General features: G+C 39.2%; 1 protein-coding gene across 16 annotated transcripts in view; it reads right to left on the bottom strand.

Moving 5' to 3' along the window:
* Positions 1-24,366, bottom strand: part of LOC126335281 (serine/arginine repetitive matrix protein 1-like) — a 135,249-nt gene that overhangs the window by 93,809 nt on the left and 17,074 nt on the right. For 9 of the 16 annotated variants that reach the window (XM_049998349.1, XM_049998362.1, XM_049998356.1 and 6 more), the window contains exon 3: positions 5,651-5,839. In XM_049998349.1, coding sequence (XP_049854306.1) covers positions 5,651-5,839 — 189 coding nt within the window. The remainder of the gene's footprint in view (positions 1-5,650; positions 5,840-24,366) is intronic. The other 7 variants (XM_049998358.1, XM_049998354.1, XM_049998350.1 and 4 more) reach the window with 1 other exon arrangement.

Genomic DNA, 24,366 nt, shown 5'->3' with positions numbered 1-24,366 from the left:
CAGCATGCATAAACAAGAAGACAAATAGAAGTCCTCAAAATCACTTTTATGAAAATTGCAACATCAAAATAGCCAGCCCTATTAACATAGAAAAACTCACTTCTTGTTCTCCATATTTTCTCAAGGAAATAAATGTTAATATTATGAGGTATTAGTGTTTCTATAACATTATTTTTATTCTTTTGTTTGCATGCAGTAAGCAGAATTAATTATGAACTCCATGCAGTAAGCAGAATTAATTATGAACTCCATGCAGTAAGCAGAATTAATTATGAACTCCATGCAGTAAGCAGAATTAATTATGAACTCTGTCAAAACACCCACCATGAATTTTGCCATTACTAAAAGCAACTACTAACACTGCTAGTTCCTTAATGCTCTCAGTACATCTGAACTGTTTGTAAGACGGATGGTTCCTCATAAACTGCCTTTTGTCACTCAATACTGGGCAGTGCAAGATGCTGGGAGCTGGGATAAAGTAGAGATAGAGAGGGGGGGGGGGGGGTGTCTACAGATGGACACACACTTGATGTTAACATCACCGACAATGAGAAGAAGAATGGTGAGTTAGTTCTGACTGAGAAGGCAACGGAGTTTGCAAGGAAATGCTGACAAACACAAGGATCAGCAAGTCAATGTTGTGGTGATATCTCAATATACAGAAATACAACTTTTGCAGAAACTCCAGTTTTTGTTGCATAGAAGTGCACTTCCAGACAAGCTAATAAACTCTGAAAACACTGTTCCGTTTACTGGATTTAGCTTCAAAAGGTGCCAGAATAGACAGCTCGTCTTATGCGAATGAAAGGATATACTGTACATGTTAAGACAGCACAATAAATTAGATTTTCAGAAAGAAATGAAGCATCAGAATTATAGTTGTCATTGGCTTCATACACACTGCACTGTGAATAAATACTGACATTTTGACAGTCTGCTAGAAGTATTGCCAAACAGAAGTGTTTGGCCAACGTTTCCTTGCCATCCGTGCAGGCATCAAATGCTACAAATTTTGTTCTGTGTTCATTTCTGCAAAACTTCAGACAATAAATGGTCAAAAGATGATTTTTTAAAAATGTAGGGATAAGGAAATCCAAACTTCTGGCATTAATTAAGTAGCACTAGCCTCCTCCTGCTTATTCAAATGACAAGATTTTGAAAGAAAATGGTTCACCTTCCACTGCCATAATACCATCTATTGTGACCCAGTCTGGTTCAGGGCTTTCAATGTGACATCTTCATTGAGTTATAGGTCACCTTCATCAACTTTATATTTAAGTAGTTTCTCACTTGGCCTTACAAGGATGAGTGGATCCGCTACCAGACCTTCCCACCAGAAAAAAGTCAACAGAAATCAATGGGAATCTGACTTCAACATGCATCTCATTAGTAAAAGGATGATAACCACTGTACCATGAGGAGATTGTGCTTGGAGAGTATATACACATTCTTAAAAAGTTGCTAACCAAATTTGAAACAAGGTTTGACGTTATATTGCACCAGCGAGCACAGAGGAATTTTTTTTACCATGCGAACATTGATTGTGTAAATCACACAAAGATAACGGAAATCTCACAAGCTGTGACATGGTCACGAATTTAACAGTGACCCAAAAATAGAATAAATTTCCTTTACTTCATGTCTAAGGTCACAATTTTTGTCATCCGACTACCCGATTTGGTCTATAATGACTATCTCCACATCTGCAGCAATATATGGGAAAAAACTCAAATACAACTAGCAGATTGTCTACAGCTTAAAATAATAAAACAGACCATGATTAAAAGTATTACTGACCTGCAAGTCCATTTGTGCGCTTTAAGTATGATGAGGCATACCTATTTCATGAAAACATCAGTGCCAGCATTGTCAAACATATAAATAATAGTATACAGAAGTGCCATCTTGCCAGCAGCACTACTGTTCAAAACGAACTGCTGTACAGTAGCCACTAAATGTTTGTGTTTCAAGTTCGCTAGAAGTCGTTACTGTAGGTGCACACATATTCTTCAGTGATAATTGTACCATGTAAAATGAAGGAGGATACAATCAGTAAAGTCTGCAATGGACTTATACGTTAATTTTTATATTAATCTGTGTACTCAGAAAGCTGTTTATTATTTACGTCATTACCTACAATATCACCATTTGAGCATATGTCAATTACTGTTTGATAACTCTTTCCATTTTAACAATCTAACTTTTGTCCTGTTTCATTTCACTGCTTTTTATTACTGTAATGCATTATCAGCCCATTACAGATTTAACTGATTGTATCCCCCTTATTTTACATCATATAATTATCATTGAAGAATACGTGTATAATTACAGTAGCAACATCTGATGAAACTTGCAACATAAACATTTTGTGGTTACTGTACAGTAGTTTGTTTTGAATAGCAGAGCTGCTGACTAGATGACTTGTGTATACTATTATTTATATACGTTTGACAATCCTGGCGCTGATTTTGTGTTTAGCATTTGATGATGCCACTACTGCTCCAGTATATTATAGCATGTTTTTATTAAAACAGATTTGCCTCATCATATTTAAAGTGCACATATGGACATGTGCCAGTAATACTTTTCATCATGGTCTATTTTATTGTTTTAAGCTGTAGTCTACCTGCTAGTTGTATTTGTCCCCCCCCCCCCCCCCCCAAACATAAATTTTGCTGCAGATCAGAAGATGGTCATTATAAACCGAAACCAGTAGTCTGACGACATAAAAATTTGTGACCATAGACCTGAAGTAAACAAAATTTATAATGGAAATAACTGAACTGCAGTGTGGGAACAAATTAAAAGACAAGTATCAGATGAGAAGGACTAAGTTATATCAATCATAGTAACATTTCCTGAAACTTCAAAGACATACAGCACACGTTTTTTCAAATCCATGTACAACTACGAGCAGTTCATTTTCTTGTGCAAATGTGTAGAACATAAGAAAGATGAAACATATCTGATAATCATCCTAAATGTGTTCCAAGGCTGAATTGTTCACAATAAAATCATTCTAAACACAGAGTCTTAACCAAGCAAAAGCAAAGAAATTGAGGAGACGATAACAGCAAACTATTCTCCAAAGATTTTCCCATGCCCTACTTTTTGATTCCTTAGTATTGCATAGCAGTTAGTTCATTGCTGGATAAAATGATCATACAAAAGTCAAATGAAAACCTTAAATTTGTAATAACAAATCGAAATTTCACACCATTACCCTGTAAGTTGGTAAGTGTGCTACAAACAGCGTGCAGAATGGCCTGCAGGTGGCAGCATAGTGCAGATGCACACATACCGTTGCAGTTTCAGTATAAAGATGGACACCCCACTTCTGACTTGCACCAGGGAAGAACAGCATTCTGTTATTCGGTTTTTGTGTAGTGAAGGTGTGAAACCTATTGAAATTCTTTGATGAATGAAGGTTCAGTACAGTGATGCTTGTTTGTCACAGCAGCAAGTCTACGAATGGAGTAGGAAGTTCACAAATGGTGTGACTTCAGTGGAAGATGCTCCTCGTCCAGGTCAGGCACAACTAGTTGTGACTCCACGGAACATTGCATCAGTTGAAGCCATAGTGAAGGAAAACTGCCGAGTGACACTGAATGACATTGCAGCATGTTTACAAATTAGTCATTGGTCAGCACACCACACTGTGCATGATACACTCCAGTTTCACAAAGTGTCTGCAAGATGGGTGCCATGGCAGCTGACTCCTGAAATGAGAGAACGATGTGTTGATGCACTTTGAATGAGAAGTTGGTGGCTTCCTTGCAAGAATGGTTACTGGTGACGAAATCTGGGTTCACTTCCACCAACCAGAAATGAAGAGAGCAAGCAAGAAATGGTGCCATTCTTCGTCACCAAAACCAATGATACTTCAAAGAGAACCATCAGCACGGAAGGTTATGCCGACTCTCTTTTAGGACGAAAAAGGCATCATTTTGGAGAATTACATGCCTAGAGGGACCACTGTCACCAGTGCATCATACACAGATCTCCTTAAAAACCATCTGCGGCCTGCAATCAAATCAAAGCTACATGGATTGCTGTCAGCAGGTGTCTTTTGCAACATCACAATGGAAGGCCCCACAACTGCCCGTACAACAGTTGCAACTATCACAGATCTGCATTTTGAGTTTCTTCCTCATCCATCATCCTCACCAGACCTTGCCCCAATTGATTTCCATATGTTTGGACCACTCAAAGACGCAATCGGAGGAAAGAAGTTCGTCTGATGAAGAGGTACGCCAGACAGTGCACGAGTGGTTGCGCGGACTACCAAAATAATTTTTTTCTAAAGGAATTTATGCACTTAGTAAGTGCTGGAGGACTTGCCTTGTGTGTGGGGAGTATTAAGTTGAAAAGTGGTACAGCTTTCTACCACTTCTGCACAATAAACAATGTTTGAAAAAATATTTAAGGTTTTCATTTGACTCACCCTCGTAGACTAGTTAATTCATTTTGGTAGTTGTTACATTTATTTTTCCGAGTTTTCTTTACTCGCAGTTGTTTGTTTTTCATTTTAACTGATTTGCAATAAAGTTCACTGTATTTATCTTCTTCATTAAATGTTGAATGTGTGTGATCAGTTCTTCTGACCTTTTGCTTTAGGTTTCCAGACCATTAATTGGTCACCAGAACATTTACTAGTAATTAAACTGCAGTTGTCTCGAATTTACTACCAGCAACATTATGAGTTTCACCCCACTGTGCACCAAATGATGCAGCTGACAACACGTCACTGTATGAAGCATCTTCTAGCAATGAGCACTCCTGCTTCCCAGACCAAGAGCAATATTCCTCTGCTCTACAGAGCTCTTTCCTGCAAAGGGCAGCCCTGAGATAATCCATCAAAAATCATAACCGGAATGAACCTCATCAACCTAAATACTACATATTACCTCAGAGTGGACTTCATTAAAGGCCATATCCAGAACATAACGTTCAACATTACATACAAGGTCTGAGAGAGTTGGTACACTTCAATAAAAGACAGCACAACACAAAGACTGCAAACCCATGGTGAAGAGAAAAACACTAACAGGGATAAAATGAGCATGCTCTGAACTCTGAAAATCATCCCAAAACATCTCACTAATGAGAAATTAGTCTCTAGCTGAAATATTGTGTATGACTGCCCGGATGATCCAACTGTCCACCAAAGAACTTTCCACAGGAGTTTTATCTGAAGAATGGAAAAAGACAGGAAACTGTGGAAAACTGCAATATATACCATTGCACACATTTTGGTTTATAATAAACTTTTTCTTCCTGTCTAAACATTGTTAATGAAACTTCGTGGCATATTAGAAAACTGACAAGATCTTGGACCCAGAACATTGTCTATAGTGGCTAACTTCCTTACAAACTGCACTACCCAGGCATGAGCAACCCATCCTGACAGCTTCAATTCTGGCAGTACTTCTCCCTTATTCTCCAAACCCCACAGCGGTCTTCTTCATTATGTCACTTAGTTACCTTTCTGGTGCTTCCAGAATGAAGCTTTCATACATACATGCGATATTGGTAGACCAAGAATGAACTTTAACAACGGTATGCATCTACGAAGTTGCTCACATAGCTAAGAAGCTGAACAACATCTTAAAATTATTCCACGCCATACATTAAAATTAATTTGTTTTACCTAGTACGTTTCCTTGAGGGCATACGACCAGAACGCTCTCTGTCTACATCTCGAGGTACACGCTCCCTCTTGGATGAAGGAGACATTTTTCTCTTTGATGGTGGCACTGGAGAGAATGAACGCACTTTGGATCCACGCATTGGTGGAGAGCGACTCCGATGTCTCATGGGAAACTCTGGGACTTCGCTACTGAAATTCAAGCAATTGATGACAGTCAAATGAATTACATTGCGTTCACTCTTCACTGGTTGGTTAGTCAAAATTACGACTTCTTACTATGGTGTGATGTATGTCAACTGGTTTACAAATATAATACACTTTTTCAGTGAAAAATATGGCTACATGTTGAGCAAGTTCAAGACATTTTTTCAAACTAAGATCAACTGTGTTTTTAATTAGATTATCTTATATTTACCTTATTTAATGATTTGTAAAATTATCATCAAATACACAAAAATTTAATTATATTCAAGAACATTCGGTGATACACCTCATCCTTCCATTCCCACTGAAACTAGGCACAAATAGTTAACAGAAATCTAACAATGCTAGAGTGAAATTTTCATTCTGCAGAGAAGTGTGTGCTGATATACAACTTCCTCGCATATTAAAACTGTGCGCTGGACCGAGACTCGAACTCAAAACTTTGCCTTATGCAGGCAAGTACTCTACCAACTGAGCTACCCAAGCACAAGTCGCAACACGTCCTCATAGCTTACTTCTGCCAGTACCTCACCTGCCAAACTTGCAGGTCTCCAGCAAAACTTCCAAGACTAGTAATCCTGGAAGAAATAATATTGCAGAGACATGGCTCAGCCACAGCCTGGGGGACATTTCCAGAATGAAATTTTTGCTCTGCAGTGGTGTGTGCACTGACTTGAAACTGTGAGGACAGGTCATAAGTCGTGCTTGAGAAGCTCAGTTGGTAGAGCACTCGCTGTGAAAGACAATGTCCCGAGCTCGAGGCCCGGTCCGGAACAAAGTTTCAATCTGCCAAGAAGTTTCATCTAACACTGCTGTTAATCAACAGTGTTGTTGCCGTTGTCGTTTTCCTCAGTCCCTAGACTGGTTTTACACAGCTTAACATTATGACAAACATTTTCTGTTACTTTAAAGCATTGTACCGAAACATTGCTAAATGCGGGATCTCTTTCTTTGATGGGCCAGTCTGGCAACACTTCACGCCAAAGCCATCAAAAGCTGATTCCAACAAATTTGACTCAGATTTTACCCAACTTTCCATTTCCAAATGTCAACACATATAGTTAATATGTATTGGTTGTTAATTCAATATCTTGAGTTCACTACAGTCAGAATAAAGCACAATCAACCACTACAGTTTTTCCCCCTAGCTGCAACTATGTTATTTTTTGTCAGTCACACCACACTGCTAACCTTTTATGCACTCTGTTTTCTTAGCCAATTGTTTTATACTTTTCTTGCAGTAACAGAAAATTTCACCTGAATTTCTTGATATCACCCTTTTTCAGTCTATTCATATAACCCATTTTGTTTCATTTCTGCTGTATTCCTCCCTCACCCCTTTTGTTTTTCAATTTCTCCTATTTAAATTATGTACATGCTACAGAACATCCTTCTCATTTCACATACAGTTTCCTAAGTCTGAGGTACCTGGCTTTACACCATTATTCTGAGAAGTGCAAAACAGCTACTGTACATTTCATTTTGTGTACCTACATTTGTTCCTCAAAGGAAATGTAATGAGAAATAACAAATTAAATTTCAGAAAAGTTTTGCTGTCTCCTATATTCCAATTAACAACACAGTGAACATCACCCAAATATACTTTGTTTCTTTTCATAATGTCATTTGTACTCAAATACCTAGAAAGTAATTCCTCATTATGTACATCAATGAAGGGTGCTCTGAAGTATACCGCTCCCAAACCCTCCCTCAAATAATTCACACAGAGGCGCCTTTTTCATAGTACCTCCTATTTCATGATGTTTAACACTGCCGAAAGCTGCATCTCAATTTTTGACTATTTACAATTTGCCGAAATCTATCCAATCAACTGAAAGTTTCTCACATCTTTCAAAATATCAAACAGGTGACAATTATTATAAAATATATAACTTGCAATAAATAAACCAACAGCTGTATTTTCATGCCTGATTTTTTTTTCCAGGGACAACAAGTTTCAGCATTCCATTATGTCATGATCATGCCCTATATAGTGTCTAAGCTTATACTGACAAACAAAAAATCAAGCAAAAGTGAAACAGTATCTGCACCAGTATATGTAACACAGCTATACGCTCAAACAATCTGAGCGCAACTGCACTTAGTACAACACAGAGACCGATTCTACAGCAGGAAGAGAAAATAGCGTCAGCCCACACTTTGTCCAAAGAATAAAACAAGAAAAATTGCTAAATATTTGTTTATTTTGTTAATCTTCAGAGTGGCTTAATGAGATCCACCACAAGTTGCTCTCCCATGCCATCCTCTTCATCCCAAAGTAGCACTCACACCCAATATACTCCTCAATTATTTATTTGATGTATTCCAATCTCCGTCTTCCGCTACGGCAACGGCCTTGCCGCAGTGAATACACTGGTTCCCGTGAGACCACTGAAGTTAAGCGTTGTCGGGTGTGGTCGGCACGTGGATGGGTGACCATCCAGGCAGTTATGCACTGTTGCCATTTTTCGGGGTGCACTCAGCCTCGTGATGCCAATTGAGGAGCTACTCGACCGAATAGTAGCAGCTTTGGTCAAGAATACCACCTTATGACCAGGAGAGCGATGTGCTGACCCCACGCCCCTCCTATCCCGAACCTCCACCAAGGATGACACAGCGGTCGGATGGTCCCGGTAGGCCACCAGTGGCCTGAAGATGGAGTGTCTACAGTTTTTACTCTCTACACCTCTCAGAAGTATCATAGGAGTTATTCCTTGTCATCCTAAAGAACGTTCTATCATCCTGCCCTCCTACTTGTCAATGTTTTTCACGTTCTGATCCTCAACGACTCAGCAAAGAACCTCATTTCTTATCTTGTCAGTTCACCTAATTTTCTACATTCTTCTACAGTACCACTTCTCTAACACTTCCACTCTCTTCTCTTCCAGTTTTTCCATAATCCATGATATACTTCCTTACAATTTTGTGCTCATATATATTTTCATAAATTTCTTCCTCAAATTAAGGTCAGTGTGTCATATTAGCAGACATCATCATCACCAGGAATGCTCTCCCTGCTTATGCTGGTCTGTTTTTCACCTCCTCTTGCTTCATCCGTCATATATTATTTTGCTTGCAAGGTAGCAGAATTATTCTATCTTGTCTATATCATGGTCCTCAATTTTGATGCTACATTTTTCTCTGACCTCATTTATGTTACTCCTCATTACTTTTGCCTTTCTTTGATTTACTCATAATCCATAGTATGTGCTCATTAGGCTTTTTCATTCTATTTGAAAGGTCCTACAATACTTCTTCACTATGAAAATAACAATCTCATCAGCAAAATCTGATCATTTACGACATTTCACCTCGTATTTTAGTCCCGCTTCTGAAACTTTAATTTCCTTTGTTGCTTCTTCAATGTATAGACTGCACAGCTGGGGCAAAAGACATCATCACTTTCTTAAACCTTTCAAATCTATGCACTTCGTTCTTGGTCTTCCATTGTTATTGTTGCCTCTTGGTTCTTGTACATATTTGTATTACCAGTCATTTCCTACAACTTATGACAATTTTTTTTTGGTGATATCTTTGTCCTCTAAACTGTCACTCTCTTTTTAGGTCAACCAATCCTAAGAATGTGTCTTGATTTTTCCAAGTCTTACTCCTATTATTAAGCACAGTGTCAGGACTGTCTCCTCGAAACCTTTACTTTTCTAAGCCAAACTGATTGTCACCTACCAGATATTCAATTTATCTTTCCCGTTCTAATATACATTATTCTGAGTGGTATCTATCTGAAATTCTATACAAGATTCTTTAATCCACAACTTTTAGACAATCTTTTGGCTTGTACAGATACTTCACGCACATGGATATTCAGTCCTATATAGAGTATTTGTGTAACTTGGTTGGTTGGTTGGTTTAAAAGAGGGAGGAAGGGACCAAACTACAAGGTCATCCATCCCTTGTTCCTAATAAAACAATGCCACAAGTGTGAGAATAAAGCAGACGAGACATGTAACACAAAACAGAAAGAAAGGAAAAACCACAAGAACAAACAAAAAGAAACGAACACTAAAAGGAACAAAAGAAGACAAGAAAACAACAGAGAGATGCAAGAAACAGTTAGAAGAGAGTAAAACAAGAAAGCAGATTACATTGGCTGGCCAACCACGAAAATAAAAAGGAAAAGCTAGCCACCCTGCAACACATTAGAACCTCCAGCCTAAAAGCACTAGGGTGGGGGACATAGAGTGGCAAAGGACATGCGCTAAAACTCAGATCGAATGATGAAACTCGTCCCTATGGATGAAATGTAAAACCAAATCAGCCAATGAGGCATTGTCTGCTAAAATTAATGATAACGAGTCCGGCAAACAAAGATGAAGTCGCAGGGCAGCCAAAGAAGGACAGAGCAGTAGATAATGAGCCACTGTCAACCAGGTGCCGCACTGACACTGAGGTGGGTCTTCACGGTGCAGGAGATAGCCATGGGTCACCCAGGCATGGCCAATGAGGAGCCGGCAGAGAAACACAGAGTCCCTGTGAGATGCCGTCATCGAGGACTTTCACACATTCGTGGTCCCCTTACTGGCTCACAGTTTGTTGTGCATACTGAGATTTTGCCATTGTGTCTCCCAAAGCTGAAAAATCTTGTGGCATAATAACGAACGCAGGTCAGTTGTGGGGATGCCCAACTCCAGAAGTAGTTTCCGTGTAGCCTGTTTGGCCAGCCTGTAAGCAAGTTCATTTCTTGGAATTCTGACATGACCAGGGGACTGAGCAAACACCACTGAACAACTGGACCGTTCCAGGACATAGATGGACTCCTGGAGGGACGCTACCAAAGGATGACAAGGGTAGCACTGGTCGATAGTTTTCAGGCTGCTCAAGGACTCAGTACATCAAAGAAAAGACTCCCCAAGGCTCGAACGGAGAAACTGATGTGCATGAGAAATGGCCACCAGCTCTGCAGTGAATACACTGCAGTCATCGGGTAAGGAATGCTGTTCAATATGGCCGCTGTGTACGTAGGCAAAGCCAACGCGACCATCAGCCGCAAAGCCAACTGTGTAAACCACTTCAGGGCCCCGGAACAAGTCAAAAATGAAGAGGAAGTGATAGCGGAGAGCCACAGGGTTAATGGAGTCGTGAGGGCCACGTGAAAGGTCCAGACGAAGCTGCAACCGAAGTGTACTACATGGAGGAGTACGTGAATGGAGCGCAAGTAGAGGTGGTAAAGAGAAGGACTCCAGTCCGGAGTGAAGGGACCGCACGCCAACCACAATCATTAGCCTTGACCAGGGCTGCTGATGCGGGAGATGAACTGCCATGAACAGGAAAAGGAGACAGTAATTCGGATGCTCCAGAGAACTAAAAATGTGTGCTGCGTTACAGGCAAGCAGCTGTGAATGTCTGTTCTGCAATGGAAGGACCCCAGCCTACACCAACAAGCTGGTCACCAGACTTGTCCTAAAAGCTCCTGTTGCTAGTCGAACCCCGCAGTGGTACACAGGGTCTAGTAAATGCAAGACTGAGGGCGCTGCCAAACCATAACCACACTCCCACAGTCAATTCGGGATTGAGCCGCAGCAGCATAGAGTGATCTACACGACAATTGGTGTTGCTCAGGCAACAGAGGGCATTGAGGTGCTGCCAGCTGACGAAGATGAGGAAACTAAGTCAATCAAGTGTCAAAAACCAGTCCTACGAATCAATATGTCTCCACTACAGTGAGTGGATCATCAGTAAGGTAAAGTTCTGGGTCCAGATGAACAATACAACGCCGACAGAAGTGCATGACACATGACTTTGCAGCTGAAAACTGGAAACCGTGGGCTAGAGCGCACAACTGCGCCTTGTGGATGGCTCCCTGTAGGCGACACTCAGCAGTACTGGAGCAGCAGTACGAATTGCAGAAGTCGTCTGCGTACAGACCGGGGGGGCCGACAGTTGCTGCTAGACCGTTAATGGCCACTAAAGATAGAAAGATACTCAATACAGAGCCCTGCGGGACTCCATTCTCTTGGGTATGGATGGAACTATGGGAGGCATCAACTTGGACACAGACAGTACAGAGCGACAGGAAGTTCTGGATGGGTCAATCCATTTAAAATCACCGAATATGAATAAAATTTGTTGCTCAACATTTGTTATTTTCTTGATTTTTAATCATGACTTCCCTATAGACAGACATTCACAAAACACTGTTTTAAAAATTTTTATAAGTCTTAGTTTTTTTCTGGCAGCAATTTTTACAATGGCGGTTGGACAAATTTTAGTGGAAAGCAACGTTTGTTGAAAGTTTAATTGCCAAGTTATTTTAAAAGATATCAGAATAATTCAAAAACCAGTGTGCTTAGCATGAAATGAACTTCAGGCATAATTTTTTTAAATTTTTCTATCACGCGAGAGAGTCATTCAAACTCTTTCTGTAAAGACTCTGAAAAAATTTATCAATCTTCACTTTTTAAGGTCTTCAATTTTCATGAAGGATGGGAGACTCACTAATAATATGTTATCTCTGTGTGTTGTGTACTTACATAACTACCTGCAGCAAAAGTTGCAGTACTGAGAATGCACTCCTGTTTTTTCTAGAGCTTTTCAAAAATGGCCAAGACCCTTATAACGTCAATTTTTGCCGGTCAATATCTAAAAAGGGACTGAATGAAAACAAGTGAACATTTTACAGAATGTTCATTATTCTCATGGGAATATCTCACAAAAATAATTACGACTGAGACTCAACTACATTGAGAGTAATAGAGCAGCAAATTTCAGTAAAAATGCTACCCCTCTACATGCTCGTGCAGTGCCTAGTTAGAAAACAAGGGCTTGAAATTATTGTAGTTGACATTGGTCAAATAATGTTCAAATCATTACTTACAATAAATGATCAAATATTTCTACTTTTAAATAACAATGGGCAGAGATAACTATTGGTAAGAGTTCTAATTCTTAAAATTAACGGTACATTTGTTGTACTACACTTGCGTACAGTATACACATAATAATGTTTCTCCATGTATACAGATTTAAAACTTCAGTTATAACCACTTGCCAGCTGCAATTTTCATTAGGGAGTTAAACAAACACGATATTTCATTGCATAGTTTATCAGTTATATTGTGTGTTCTACCAGACACTTTGTGAATTCCATTGGAGCTACTTTTCATATTACTTTCTTTGTAGGACCCAAGACAATAAACAAGTGAATATGAGTTTTGTTAAGTGTAGATCTGAAGTCTCCCATGTTCAACTGTTTTCAATATGATGGACTATGCTTCATTGCGTGTCATCCGTCCTGATGCCACCCTCTCCGACAAGAGGGCCTCCCCACGGGTGTCACCCAGCTGCAGCAAAGGCCACCTGGCAGAATGGCCATTGCCGGGAGTCCCGATGCCCCAGGGCGATGGGCATCTACCCCATGGAATATGTGGGGAGTTGACGGCGCAGGCATCAGCAGAGTGATCCCCGTGCGGCCAGGGCGGCTACAACCAACAGGATACCTGTCAGCCCCACCACAACGGACTGGCTACCGTCCTAGATATCAGGTGCATATAAGTCCATGGTCATCATTGACACAGATAGCAACACTGCATAGTGCATCATGGAAAACGCACCCAGGAATGCGACGACAAGAAAATGGGCTAAAGATCTCAATGCATGATGGACACGATGCACCACATAAGGTGCCCTTCCCCAATCGGCTTGCTCTTCAGGAAAAATTTGAAAAATGGAGGTCAAACCCTACAGAGGACCATCACTTAAAGGTCTAAACGTGAGAGACTCCTTTCAGTCGCCTCTTACGACAGGCAGGAACACCTTGGGCCTATTCTAACCCCCGGACCCATAGGGGGGATTTGCGTAACTCAAAGGTATAATCTCTGAGGGGCATGTGACCAGCACAAATAGCTCCCCACATACAATGCTCCAGGTTAATAGATAACTGTTTCAGTCATGCAAAATTGAATTTTTTGGTTTCTACATAGGACACAACTTGAATCTTCTGTGAAAGAGGAAAAACACACTGATACCTGAGCCGAACAGATGGACAGTTTCTTACGCCATAGTCAAACACTGTGGAAGTACTCTTAATTGCAATACTGGATCAAATGGAACTAATGAACTGCAACAGGCAGTGGTTCTCTCATTTAAATTTGTTTCATTATTCAATTACTGAGCTGTGACAACTTAATTGACAAATACACAAACAAAGCCACACACACAGTAATTTTCCTCCAGTAACTAACAAAGAAATCAAAAGCTGTGAACATCTCACACAAAATATTAAGAAACAGACAAATATTTCCATAAACATGAATTTGAACGCACTAGGTATCTTCACAAATGCCAGTAGCATGGCAGAACAGCCAAAGAAAGCATTCATCCTGAAAAGAAATTTACTAATATAAAAAAGGCATTAATTTCATAAATATATTTTCAAGAATGTATGTCTGGTGTACCACATTGTATGAAAATGAAAAACGCACTGTGAGAAAACCAGAAAAACAATAAAAAGTATTGAGGAGTGTTATTACTGAATCTTCTGAAAATAAAGTGGACTGATAAATAAGAAATTGGAGGAGGGAGGGGGGGGGGGGGGGATGGTTCTCTGTAGAATTGACAAGGAAAGAAACATGTGAAAAAGAAAGGTCATATGTGCTATGAAATTGGCAAATAACTTCTGTGGTATAACAGGGAGCCATAAAGGGTAAACATTGTAATGGAAGACTGAGACTGACATCTCAAATAACTGTGGACGCTTAAGTGCAACTATGAAATGTAGATGAAGGCAAGCCAAAATAAAAATGAAGAAGAAACATGATACTGTAAAATGTCATCTTGAAACTTTTGGAATACTCTGCTAGTGAAAAATTAAATATCTTCTTCAACTCTACAGTCATTAAAAGGAACACAGAATTAACACTAAACACTCAAAAAGCAATTACCAAGGTCTTACGAAAATATAATCTACATGGTACATACTGATTTCATTATACATTTATTATTTCGTATTTTGGAATTGGCAAATAAGATTCAAACGGTTCAAATGCCTCTAAGCACTATGGGACTTAACATCTGAAGTCATCAGTCCCATAGACTTAGAATAACCTAAAGACAGCACACATATCCATGCCCGAGGCAGGATTCGTACCTACGACCGTAGCAGCTGTGTAGTTCCGGACTGAAGCGCCTAGGACCACTCAGCCACACCAACTGACTGCAAATAAGGTTCATACAGATTTGAACCACAATGACTCCCGGTAAAGGTATTGTATATAACCATTCATATTTTTGTTTGAGCTGATGTACAATCCTTTGTTTGGTTAAAAAAAGAAGAGTAGCTCAAAAGTTTGTTTATTACTGAAGGAAGAAATATAGCAGTTGAATGTCCCATGAAAAAAACCATCAAGGACTGAGAATAAGTTATGATAGGACAAGAAAAGGGGAAGGAGAAAGAAAACTGCAGTATTCTTTTTGGAGGAAATAGTGTTAATCTATAGTAGACAATCCATGGCAATCCTAAATCAGAATGGTCCAGCAGATATTTGCAAGTGATTCCTCCCACAGTCAGGTTTGATGTGATAACAACCATGCCGCCTCACAAAATAATATTTAAGGAGGTACAGAGAAGTTCACTTTTCGCTTTGTGTTTAGGGTAGCTAAGAAAGATCAGATATTCTCTACTCAAGTGAACAATGGTTCTTCATGCCCTTTCTTTCTTTCTTTCTTTCTTCCCATTCAACGTATCTGTGTAGAAATCTTTAAGCCTGGAAATTACTTTATCATAATTTTTTTTTTTTTTTTCAAATGATAACCTAGATATAAAGCGAGATGAGAAATGTGAATTTATTCAAGGTATGTGGAAAGAAAATATGCCTGAAGGTGGTGATGCTGTTGCAACAAACACTTCATTGGAGAAAAAATATGAAAGGAACTTTCAAAAACTACTTATTCTACTTGTTCAAGGTCACAAGCAAGGAGGGAGATAAAACAGGAACTTACACCTATCAGCTTCCTCTCCATTATACAGATGATGCTGCAATTGTCATCAAATATGTAGGGAAAAAAACATGTATTTTCATTACGCAAAAGAACAAACTGGATTTAGAAATGGATATAGACCACTGGACTATTTGTATTTTGTTAAAAAATCTCAGAGTTGAGCAATGAGTATCAATTACCAATTTGCCTGAAATAAATATATTTTGAGAACAATTCTGACCCAGTTTCAATGAAATTAGTATGAATGGCACTTTACAAACAACGCTCTGATACAACCCACACTTGTTGATAGAAAAGTAAATGTTGGTTCATCAACGGTACATGATCCAAAACCATCTCCCCAAATTCTACTGTGCAAACAATTTCTTTTTGAGAATTTTGTGTGTGGTTTCAATGACTCAGTTTCTACAAGTTTCTACCCAAGGTATTAAATTTCTCCAAATTAAGGTGACAGTTGCTGCTCAAAACCTGAAATTGTACTTTTTGTGTTGACCAAAATATCAGAAAAAACCTAAAGCACTGAAAAGTTGAAACACACACACACTATATTTGCAAAACATTTCATGTATCAGAATTACCACCCTACTGGCTAAAAATGTCGACACACGGTAATAATAATTTTTAGATAGCTAATGTCCACCTACCATAATCCAAGACTGAGCTACTACACTAACTTCAAGCATAAGATATGCCATCCTCCTTATTTGAACAAATTATTTTTTGATTGCACAATTAAAATTAAAAGATTTTTACCTAATTTTGGTTTCCAATAAACCTGCAATTTCAATCCACAGATTCTAAATTACAAACCCCTTTTTTTCTAACCTTAACAGTTTCTCACAGTCCATGTTTCGTGCTGTTTCGGCCAATTGACCAAAGAGAACAAATTGATTGGAATTTTGCAGACTGTCATCCGAAATCTGTACATTCTGGCGATAAGAACAGCTAAATTTTGACTGCACACACAGTGGCATACTGATCTGAAAAGACTGGCTATCTTCGGCCAATGTCGGCCGTTGGCAGAATCCACAGATATCGGTGCCACTACCACCACAGTCTTAGGTCAACTAAAGATGTTTATGGAAACCCAAAATGTTGTTTAGGTGCTTTGTAAGTATGGAATCCCACTGTGTGCACCAACAGCTCAGGACATCGAAAAGGCATATTGGAAAGTGCTCATCTCCAACTACTGTGGAGGCCCATTTATGCTTTAGGAACACGGCCTGACAGTGCTTGGAAGCCACAAAGAAAAAGATGTAAGCATGAATGTCAATGCCCAAATAAATGAGGACAACTTCAGAATCGTGTTTCGATCTCTAATGTCAAAGCATTATACATAACATGTTACGATCTATCGTTAGCAACAAAACATAAGCAATCTGTATCACCAGGGTTTGTAAAAGTGACTGTATATAGAAGAGTTGTGGCAAAATGGTTTATTTAAAATAGTAACTTGAACAGATTGGACATCCCTTCTAGCATCTATCTCACTGCAGATGATGAAGTCTCACAGCATGGTCTAGTGGCACTGCATAGCATACCCATTCAAGCAGTTAACTTCAAAAAGATAACCAGTTAACTTCAAAAAGGCAACCACAGGTATTTCGTAAGATAAAGTTGGCACACACATGCAATCGGGTGACAGATCATACTGGAGTGCAAACCTACAAATTCCAGTTACACTCCGTTTTGGCGCCCTAGATCAGTAGATGAGCCAAAGGTGCACATAAATGGGAACATTATTATTATTCTTTCTTTTCTCAGGCATTATGTCTGCTCAAAAACGGAAAGTGACGCTGACCGTGAACAAGTGTGACTTCCTTTTAACTGTACGGTATATGTAACATTGCATTTAGGAACTTTCAGATAATTGAACATGTATCAATAATTACAGATTTCTGTAGTTGTATGTATACGTTTGGATGTAGCTGTATTGCGTTGATGTACTGGTGGATATTGTGTGGTATGACTCCTGTAGTTGATAGCATAAATGGTATGATGTCAACTTTATCCTGATGCCACATGTCCTTGACTTCCTCACCCAGTTGGATGTATTTTTCAATTTTTTCTCCTGTTTTCTTCTGTTTATTTGTTGTATTGGGTATGGATATTTCGATTAGTTGTGTTAATTTCTTCTTTTTATTGGTGAGTATGATGTCAGGTTTGTTATGTGGTGGTGTTTTATCTGTTATAATGGTTCTGTTCCAGTATAATTTGTATTCAGCATTCTCCAGTACATTTTGTGGTGCATACTTGTATGTGGGAACGTGTTGTTTTATTAGCTTATGTTGTATGGCAAGTTGTTGATGTATTATTTTTGCTACACTGTCATGTCTTCTGGGGTATTCTGTATTTGCTAGTATTGTACATCCACTTGTGATGTGATCTACTGTTTCTATTTGTTGTTTGCAAATTCTGCATTTATCTGTTGTGGTATTGGGATCTTTAATAATATGCTTGCTGTAATATCTGGTGTTGATTGATTGATCCTGTATTGCAATCATGAATCCTTCTATCTCACTGTATATATTGCCTTTTCTTAGTCATGCGTTGGATGCGTCTTGATCGATGTGTGGCTGTGTTAGATGATACGGGTGCTTGCCATGTAGTGTTTTCTTTTTCCAATTTACTTTCTTTGTATCTGTTGATGTTATGTGATCTAAAGTGTTGTAGAAGTGGTTATGAAATTGCAATGGTGTAGCCAATGTATTTATATGAGTGATTGCTTTGTGTATTTTTCTAGTTTCTGCTCGTTGTATAAAGAATTTTCTTTAACTGTCTACCTGTTCATAATGTAGGTTTTTTTATGTCGATAAATCCTCTTCCTCCTTCCTTTCTGCAATGTGAATCTTTCTCTTGTTGAATGTATGTGACGTATTCTATATTTGTGGCTTTGTGATTGTGTAAATGTATTATTACTACTACTACTACTACTACTACTACTAGCTGACTTACCTTGATGGGGACAGCTGAAAACGTGTGCCCCGACAAGGACTTGAACCCACAGGAGATCCCGGGTTCGAGTCCCAGTCGGGGCACACATTTTCAGCTGTCCTCATCAAGATATGTAAGCAACACCTGTCGGCAGCTGATGGTTTCAATTAAGTATCATTTACTATTATTATTACTGTTGTTGTTCTTGTTGCTGTAAGCAGTAATAACAAGAAGAATGTAAGAAGAAGAAGAAGAAAAAGAAGAAGAAAGAAGAATAATTTTAAAAAATTTTAACAAAGAAACTGGAAGGAAATATGATGTTGCCCGAAGCAACACAAAATCGATAAAGGAGATAATATAAACAGGCACATGTGGCAGTGTTGTCTAAATTGAATTAAATATTTAACAATAAACAACCGTACTGTTTGTCCATGATAAGTTGACGATTGATGTGGTGGCTGTTGGGAATGGCTCTGCAAGCCGCCATTATGGACTACTTAGTGGCCTCTGCTCTCACGGATTTTATTCATGACGTACACTTTCACATTTGGTTTATTAGACAGCCCCTGTTGAACTTCCTCCTGTGGTATGGTGCACTATCCATACATTCAGAGAATTGCGTGAAATATTAGGAGCTACCATTACCTGCAAACCCCCTTGCGTCAACGATACTAGTTAGGTCAACTTCAAGACGCTCACAAGTTGGTGGAAATAGTTTCTTTCATGAAACTTCCTAACAAAACTGTGTGATTGTGTTTCCAGGTCCGAATCCCTATCCAGCACATATTTTTAATGTCTGGAAGTCTCAAATCAATGCACATTCTGCTGCAGAGTGAAAATTTGTTCGAATTTCTTGCATCTTCCTGCAAGTAATTTCTGCATTTGCCATTTCATGGAAGTTTTTCCTCAGATTTACAGACGTGGTGGGTGTTCAGTACTGGTGTGAAAATATCGGTGTCAAAAAAGGAGAACAACAAAAAGACTGATGGGCCAAAACAAATGTACCACTGGAACCTGTAAACACACATAATTGGCACCACCATTCAAAGAAATGTGTTTACCGATAAATTTGGTTCACTGTAAGAGAAAGCTGAATGGCAGCAGAGATATCTTTAAATTTTAACTAATCTTTAATGTTACCATAAAAATAAATGCCTACAGTTTGTGATAGACGTAGTAAATATTGGTTGCAAAAATCAAAGAGTAACTAAAGCATAGTCTGTTGGTAAAATATTAAATCTGTTATCGAATACTTGATTATACAACAGATCTACATCTACATTTATACTCCGCAAACCACCCAACTGCGTGTGGCGGGAGCACTTTACGTGCCACTGTCATTATCTCCCTTTTCTGTTCCAGTCACGTATGGTTCGCGGGAAGACCGACTGCCGGAAAGCCTCCGTGCGTGCTCGAATCTCTCTAATTTTACAGTCGTAATCTCCTCTAGAGGTATAAGTAGGGGGAAGCAATATATTCAATACCTCATCCAGAAACGCACCCTCTCGAAACCTGGGCAGCAAGCTACACCGCGATGCAGAGCACGTCTCTTGCAGAGTCTGCCACTTGAGTTTGCTAAACATCTCCATAATGCTATCATGCTTGCAAAATTACCCTGTGACGAAACGTGCCACTCTTCTTTGGATCTTCTCTATCTCCTCCATCAACCAGACCTGTTACGGACCCCACACTGATGAGCAATACTCCAGTATAGGTCGAACGAGTGTTCTGTAAGCCACCTCCTTTGTTGATGGACTACATTTTCTTAGGACTCTCCCAATGAATCTCAACCTTGTACCCGCCTTACCAACAACAAATTTTATATGATCATTCCACTTCAAATCGTTCCGCACGCATACTCCCAGATATTTTACAGAAGTAACTGCTAACAGTGTTTGTTCTGCTATCATATAATCATACAATAAAGGATCCTTCTTTCTATGTATTCACAATACATTAAATTTGTCTCTGTTAAGAGTCAGTTGTTACTCCCTGCACCAAGTGCCTATGCACTGCAGATCTTCCTCCATTTCGCTGCAATTTCCTACTGCTGCAACTTCTCTGTATACTACAGCAGCATCCGCGAAAAGCCGCATGGAACTTCTGACACTATCTACTAGATCATTTGTATATATTGTGAAAAGCAATGGTCCCATAACACTCCCCTGTGGCACGCCAGAGGTCACTTTATCATCTGCAGACGTCTCTCCATTGAGAACAACATGCTGTGTTGTGTTTGCTAAAAGCTCTTCAATCCAGCCACACAGCTGGTCTGATATTCCGTAGGCTCTTACTTTGTTTATCAGGCAACAGTGCGGAACTGTATCGAACGCCTTCCGGAAGACAAGGAAAATGGCATCCAGTTGGGAGCCTGTACCTAATATTTTCTGGGTCTTATGAACAAATAAAGCGAGTTGGGTCTCACATGATCGCTGTTTCCGGAATCCCTGTTGATTCCTACACAGTAGATTCTGGGTTTCCAGAAATGACATGATACGCGAGCAATCAACATGTTCTAAAATTCTACAACAGATCAACGTCAGAGATATAGGTCTATAGTTTTGCGCATCTGCTTGGCGACCCTTTTTGAAGACTGGGACTACCTGTGCTCTTTTTCAATCATTTGGAACCTTTCGTTCCTCTAGAGACTTGGGGTACACGGCTGTTAGAAGGGGGGCAAGTTCTTTCGCGTACTCTGCGTAGAATCGAGTTGGTATCCCGTCACGTCCAGTGGACTTTCCTCTGTTGAGTGATTCCAGTTGCTTTTCTGTTCCTTGGACACTTATTTCGATGTCAGCCATTTTTTCTTATGTGCGAGGATTTAGAGAAGGAACTGCAGTGCGGTCTTCCTCTGTGAAACAGCTTTGGAAAAAGGTGTTTAGTATTTCAGCTTGACATGTGTCATCCTCTGTTTCAATGCCTTCGTCATCCTGGAGTGTGTGGATATGCTGTTTAGAGCCACTTACTGATTTAACGTAAGGCCAGAACTTCGTAGGATTTTCTGTCAAGTCGGCACATAGAATTTTACTTTCGAATTCACTGAATGCTTCACGCAATGCCCTCCTTACGCTAACTTTGACATCATTTAGCTTCTGTTTGTCCGAGAGGTTTTGGCTGCATTTAAACTTGGAGTGAAGCTGTCTTTGCTTTCGCAGTAGTTTCCTAACTTTGTTGTTGAACCACGGTAGGTTTTTCCCGTCCCTCACAGTTTTATTCGGCATGTACCTGTCTAAAACACATTTTACGATTGCCTTGAACTTTTTCCATTAACACTCAACATTGTCAGTGTCAGAACAGAAAGTTTTGTTTTGATTTGTTAGGTATCTGAAATCTGTCTTCTATTACTCTTGCTAAACAGATAAACCTGCTTCCCTTTTTTTATATTCCTATTTACTTCCATATTCAGGGATGCTGCAACGGCCTTATGATCACTGATTCCCTGTTCTGCACTTACAGAGTCGAAAAGTTCGGGTCTGTTTGTTATCCTGTTTGTTATCAGTAGGTCCAAGATGTTATCTCCACGAGTCGGTTCCCTGTTTAATTGCTCGGGGTAATTTCCGGATATTGCACTCAGTACAATGTCACTCGATGCTCTGAGAGATGTTGAAAATTTGCAGACAATGTCCTCAAAGTATTTGATCTAAGTGAAGTCCTCTGATTTTAGTTAAAATGAATGGTGTTTCTTGGTAACACCAATACGTACTTACTAACATTTATTTTTATTTTTTTAGTTTTGTGTTTCATTGTGATTTTTATTGATCAATAAAAATGCAACAACACTGGCAACTGTTCTGGTTTTTAAGAGTAACTGCACTTCTGCAGCAAGCTCCTGAAATAAACTTGTCCCAATGACTTTAAGAAATCAACCTGAGTAAGTTTTCGTTCTAATATAAACACCTCAGCAAGTGCTTACAGAAGTTACAACTGGCAGATACAAGCCTTTCATAATACTTCGTGTCTAGAGGCAACTTCACGTATGCTAAACTCTGAGACAAAAGAATATCTTCAAGTAGTGCTGATTTTCTTTGCTTCTGATAGCATTAGCAAAATCACCCACATTATAATGGTCAAACACTAAGGTGATTGAGACTGAATAAAGACACGTTGTATTATAGAGAGTTGGACAGAGGAGGTTAGTTGGCCACAGCAACAGGGTCAACAAGCAAGGTTATTTGCATGTTTAAGTAAATCTTGGCACATAAGTACGTGTGCCTTATGGATTATCTGAGGGAAGCCTCACAATGTATAGACGGACATGGGGGGGGGGGAAAAAAAAACCGGATTATTCCCGGATTTCCCAGTTTATAATACACTTTCTCCAGGGTGAAAACACACTTTTTTTTCGTGTTAAGTGACCGTATATTTTCCCCCGGAACTACAAAACTTATCATTCCTTTGAATGGTTTTGGTTTTCTACATGGGTGAGGAATTTTCCAGCACTTTAGAAAACTAAACTCGGGGGAAAAAAAACACATTTTGGAAATATCTTTGATGTGCAGCAGCATGTAGCTGCATATTTTCATATCACGAAAGTATACATTGGAATTTCACAACAACAAAAAAAAACACACCGCATGTTACTTTCCGAATCATTGAAATCGAGATTGCGATGTGCTTTTGTAAGCCAGTCATATCTCATGTCATGTGATCTCGCCAGCCGATGACGGTGGATGTTCAAAGCATAGGACACATGATGCAGTCAACCAACGGCAACATAACTTAAGTAGCATGAACACAGAAGCAGGGAAAGTTAATAGTTTAAAGTAAAATACATAGTGTTGCTACAAGAAAAGAAAAGTTTCACATATAATGAGCTGCAAGAGAAGTTAAGTTTTCGCATCTAACGTTGATTTTTTTGGCGCATATTACACTTTAAGATATGTCACACAAATGTGCCAGTAAAATTTTTCATAATGACATAAACATCTATCTTCAGGGTTCAAAATTCTTCTAAATGGCTCGTCATCTAAGAGTTGATTTTAAATGAGATTGAAACACTCTGTGATTTAAGAAAGTCATGGTACATCCTCGCACATAGTTCAACTTACATAAAAGGCTATTTACTTTACTAGTAACACTTTTCAAACCACAATTCGCAATATTTTCTTGCGACCTGTTAGAAATAGGTTAGTTCAACAGTTACCAAAGAGCTCAGATAACAGACAACACCGCACTGGCACAGCTACCATGACGAGGTAAAACGTTGAAAGATCATACATTATGTCATAAAATAAACGAGACATCAGAGGATGTTCCAAGGGCAACGGAATTTCATGAACCATACTAAAATGTGCACATTCATACGTCCAGATTCGCCATGAAGTAGACATTGACCTGATATTAAGCACTTTAGTGTGGTTTTAGGGATGTAAATTTTCTTGGAGCACCTGTACTGCATTATATCATGTTTGGTTCTTTATTATGGCATAATGTCATACGTGCTAGAAGGTGAAAATGTGCACTTGAAATGTTGCGAACAGTTGAAACTAGTCAGTACAGTGGAATTAAACATTTCATTTCAAATACATTGACTGCCTCTACGGAAAAGGTTAATAAAAGTCAAATTTCTTTAGCAAACAGACAAAATTAACTTCATTGTTCTGCAAGGCGATTAATGCTTGACT

This window comes from Schistocerca gregaria, chromosome 2 (genome assembly GCF_023897955.1).
Source record: "Schistocerca gregaria isolate iqSchGreg1 chromosome 2, iqSchGreg1.2, whole genome shotgun sequence".
Taxonomy (NCBI): domain Eukaryota; kingdom Metazoa; phylum Arthropoda; class Insecta; order Orthoptera; family Acrididae; genus Schistocerca; species Schistocerca gregaria.
This window is presented reverse-complemented; position numbering and strand designations above follow the sequence as displayed.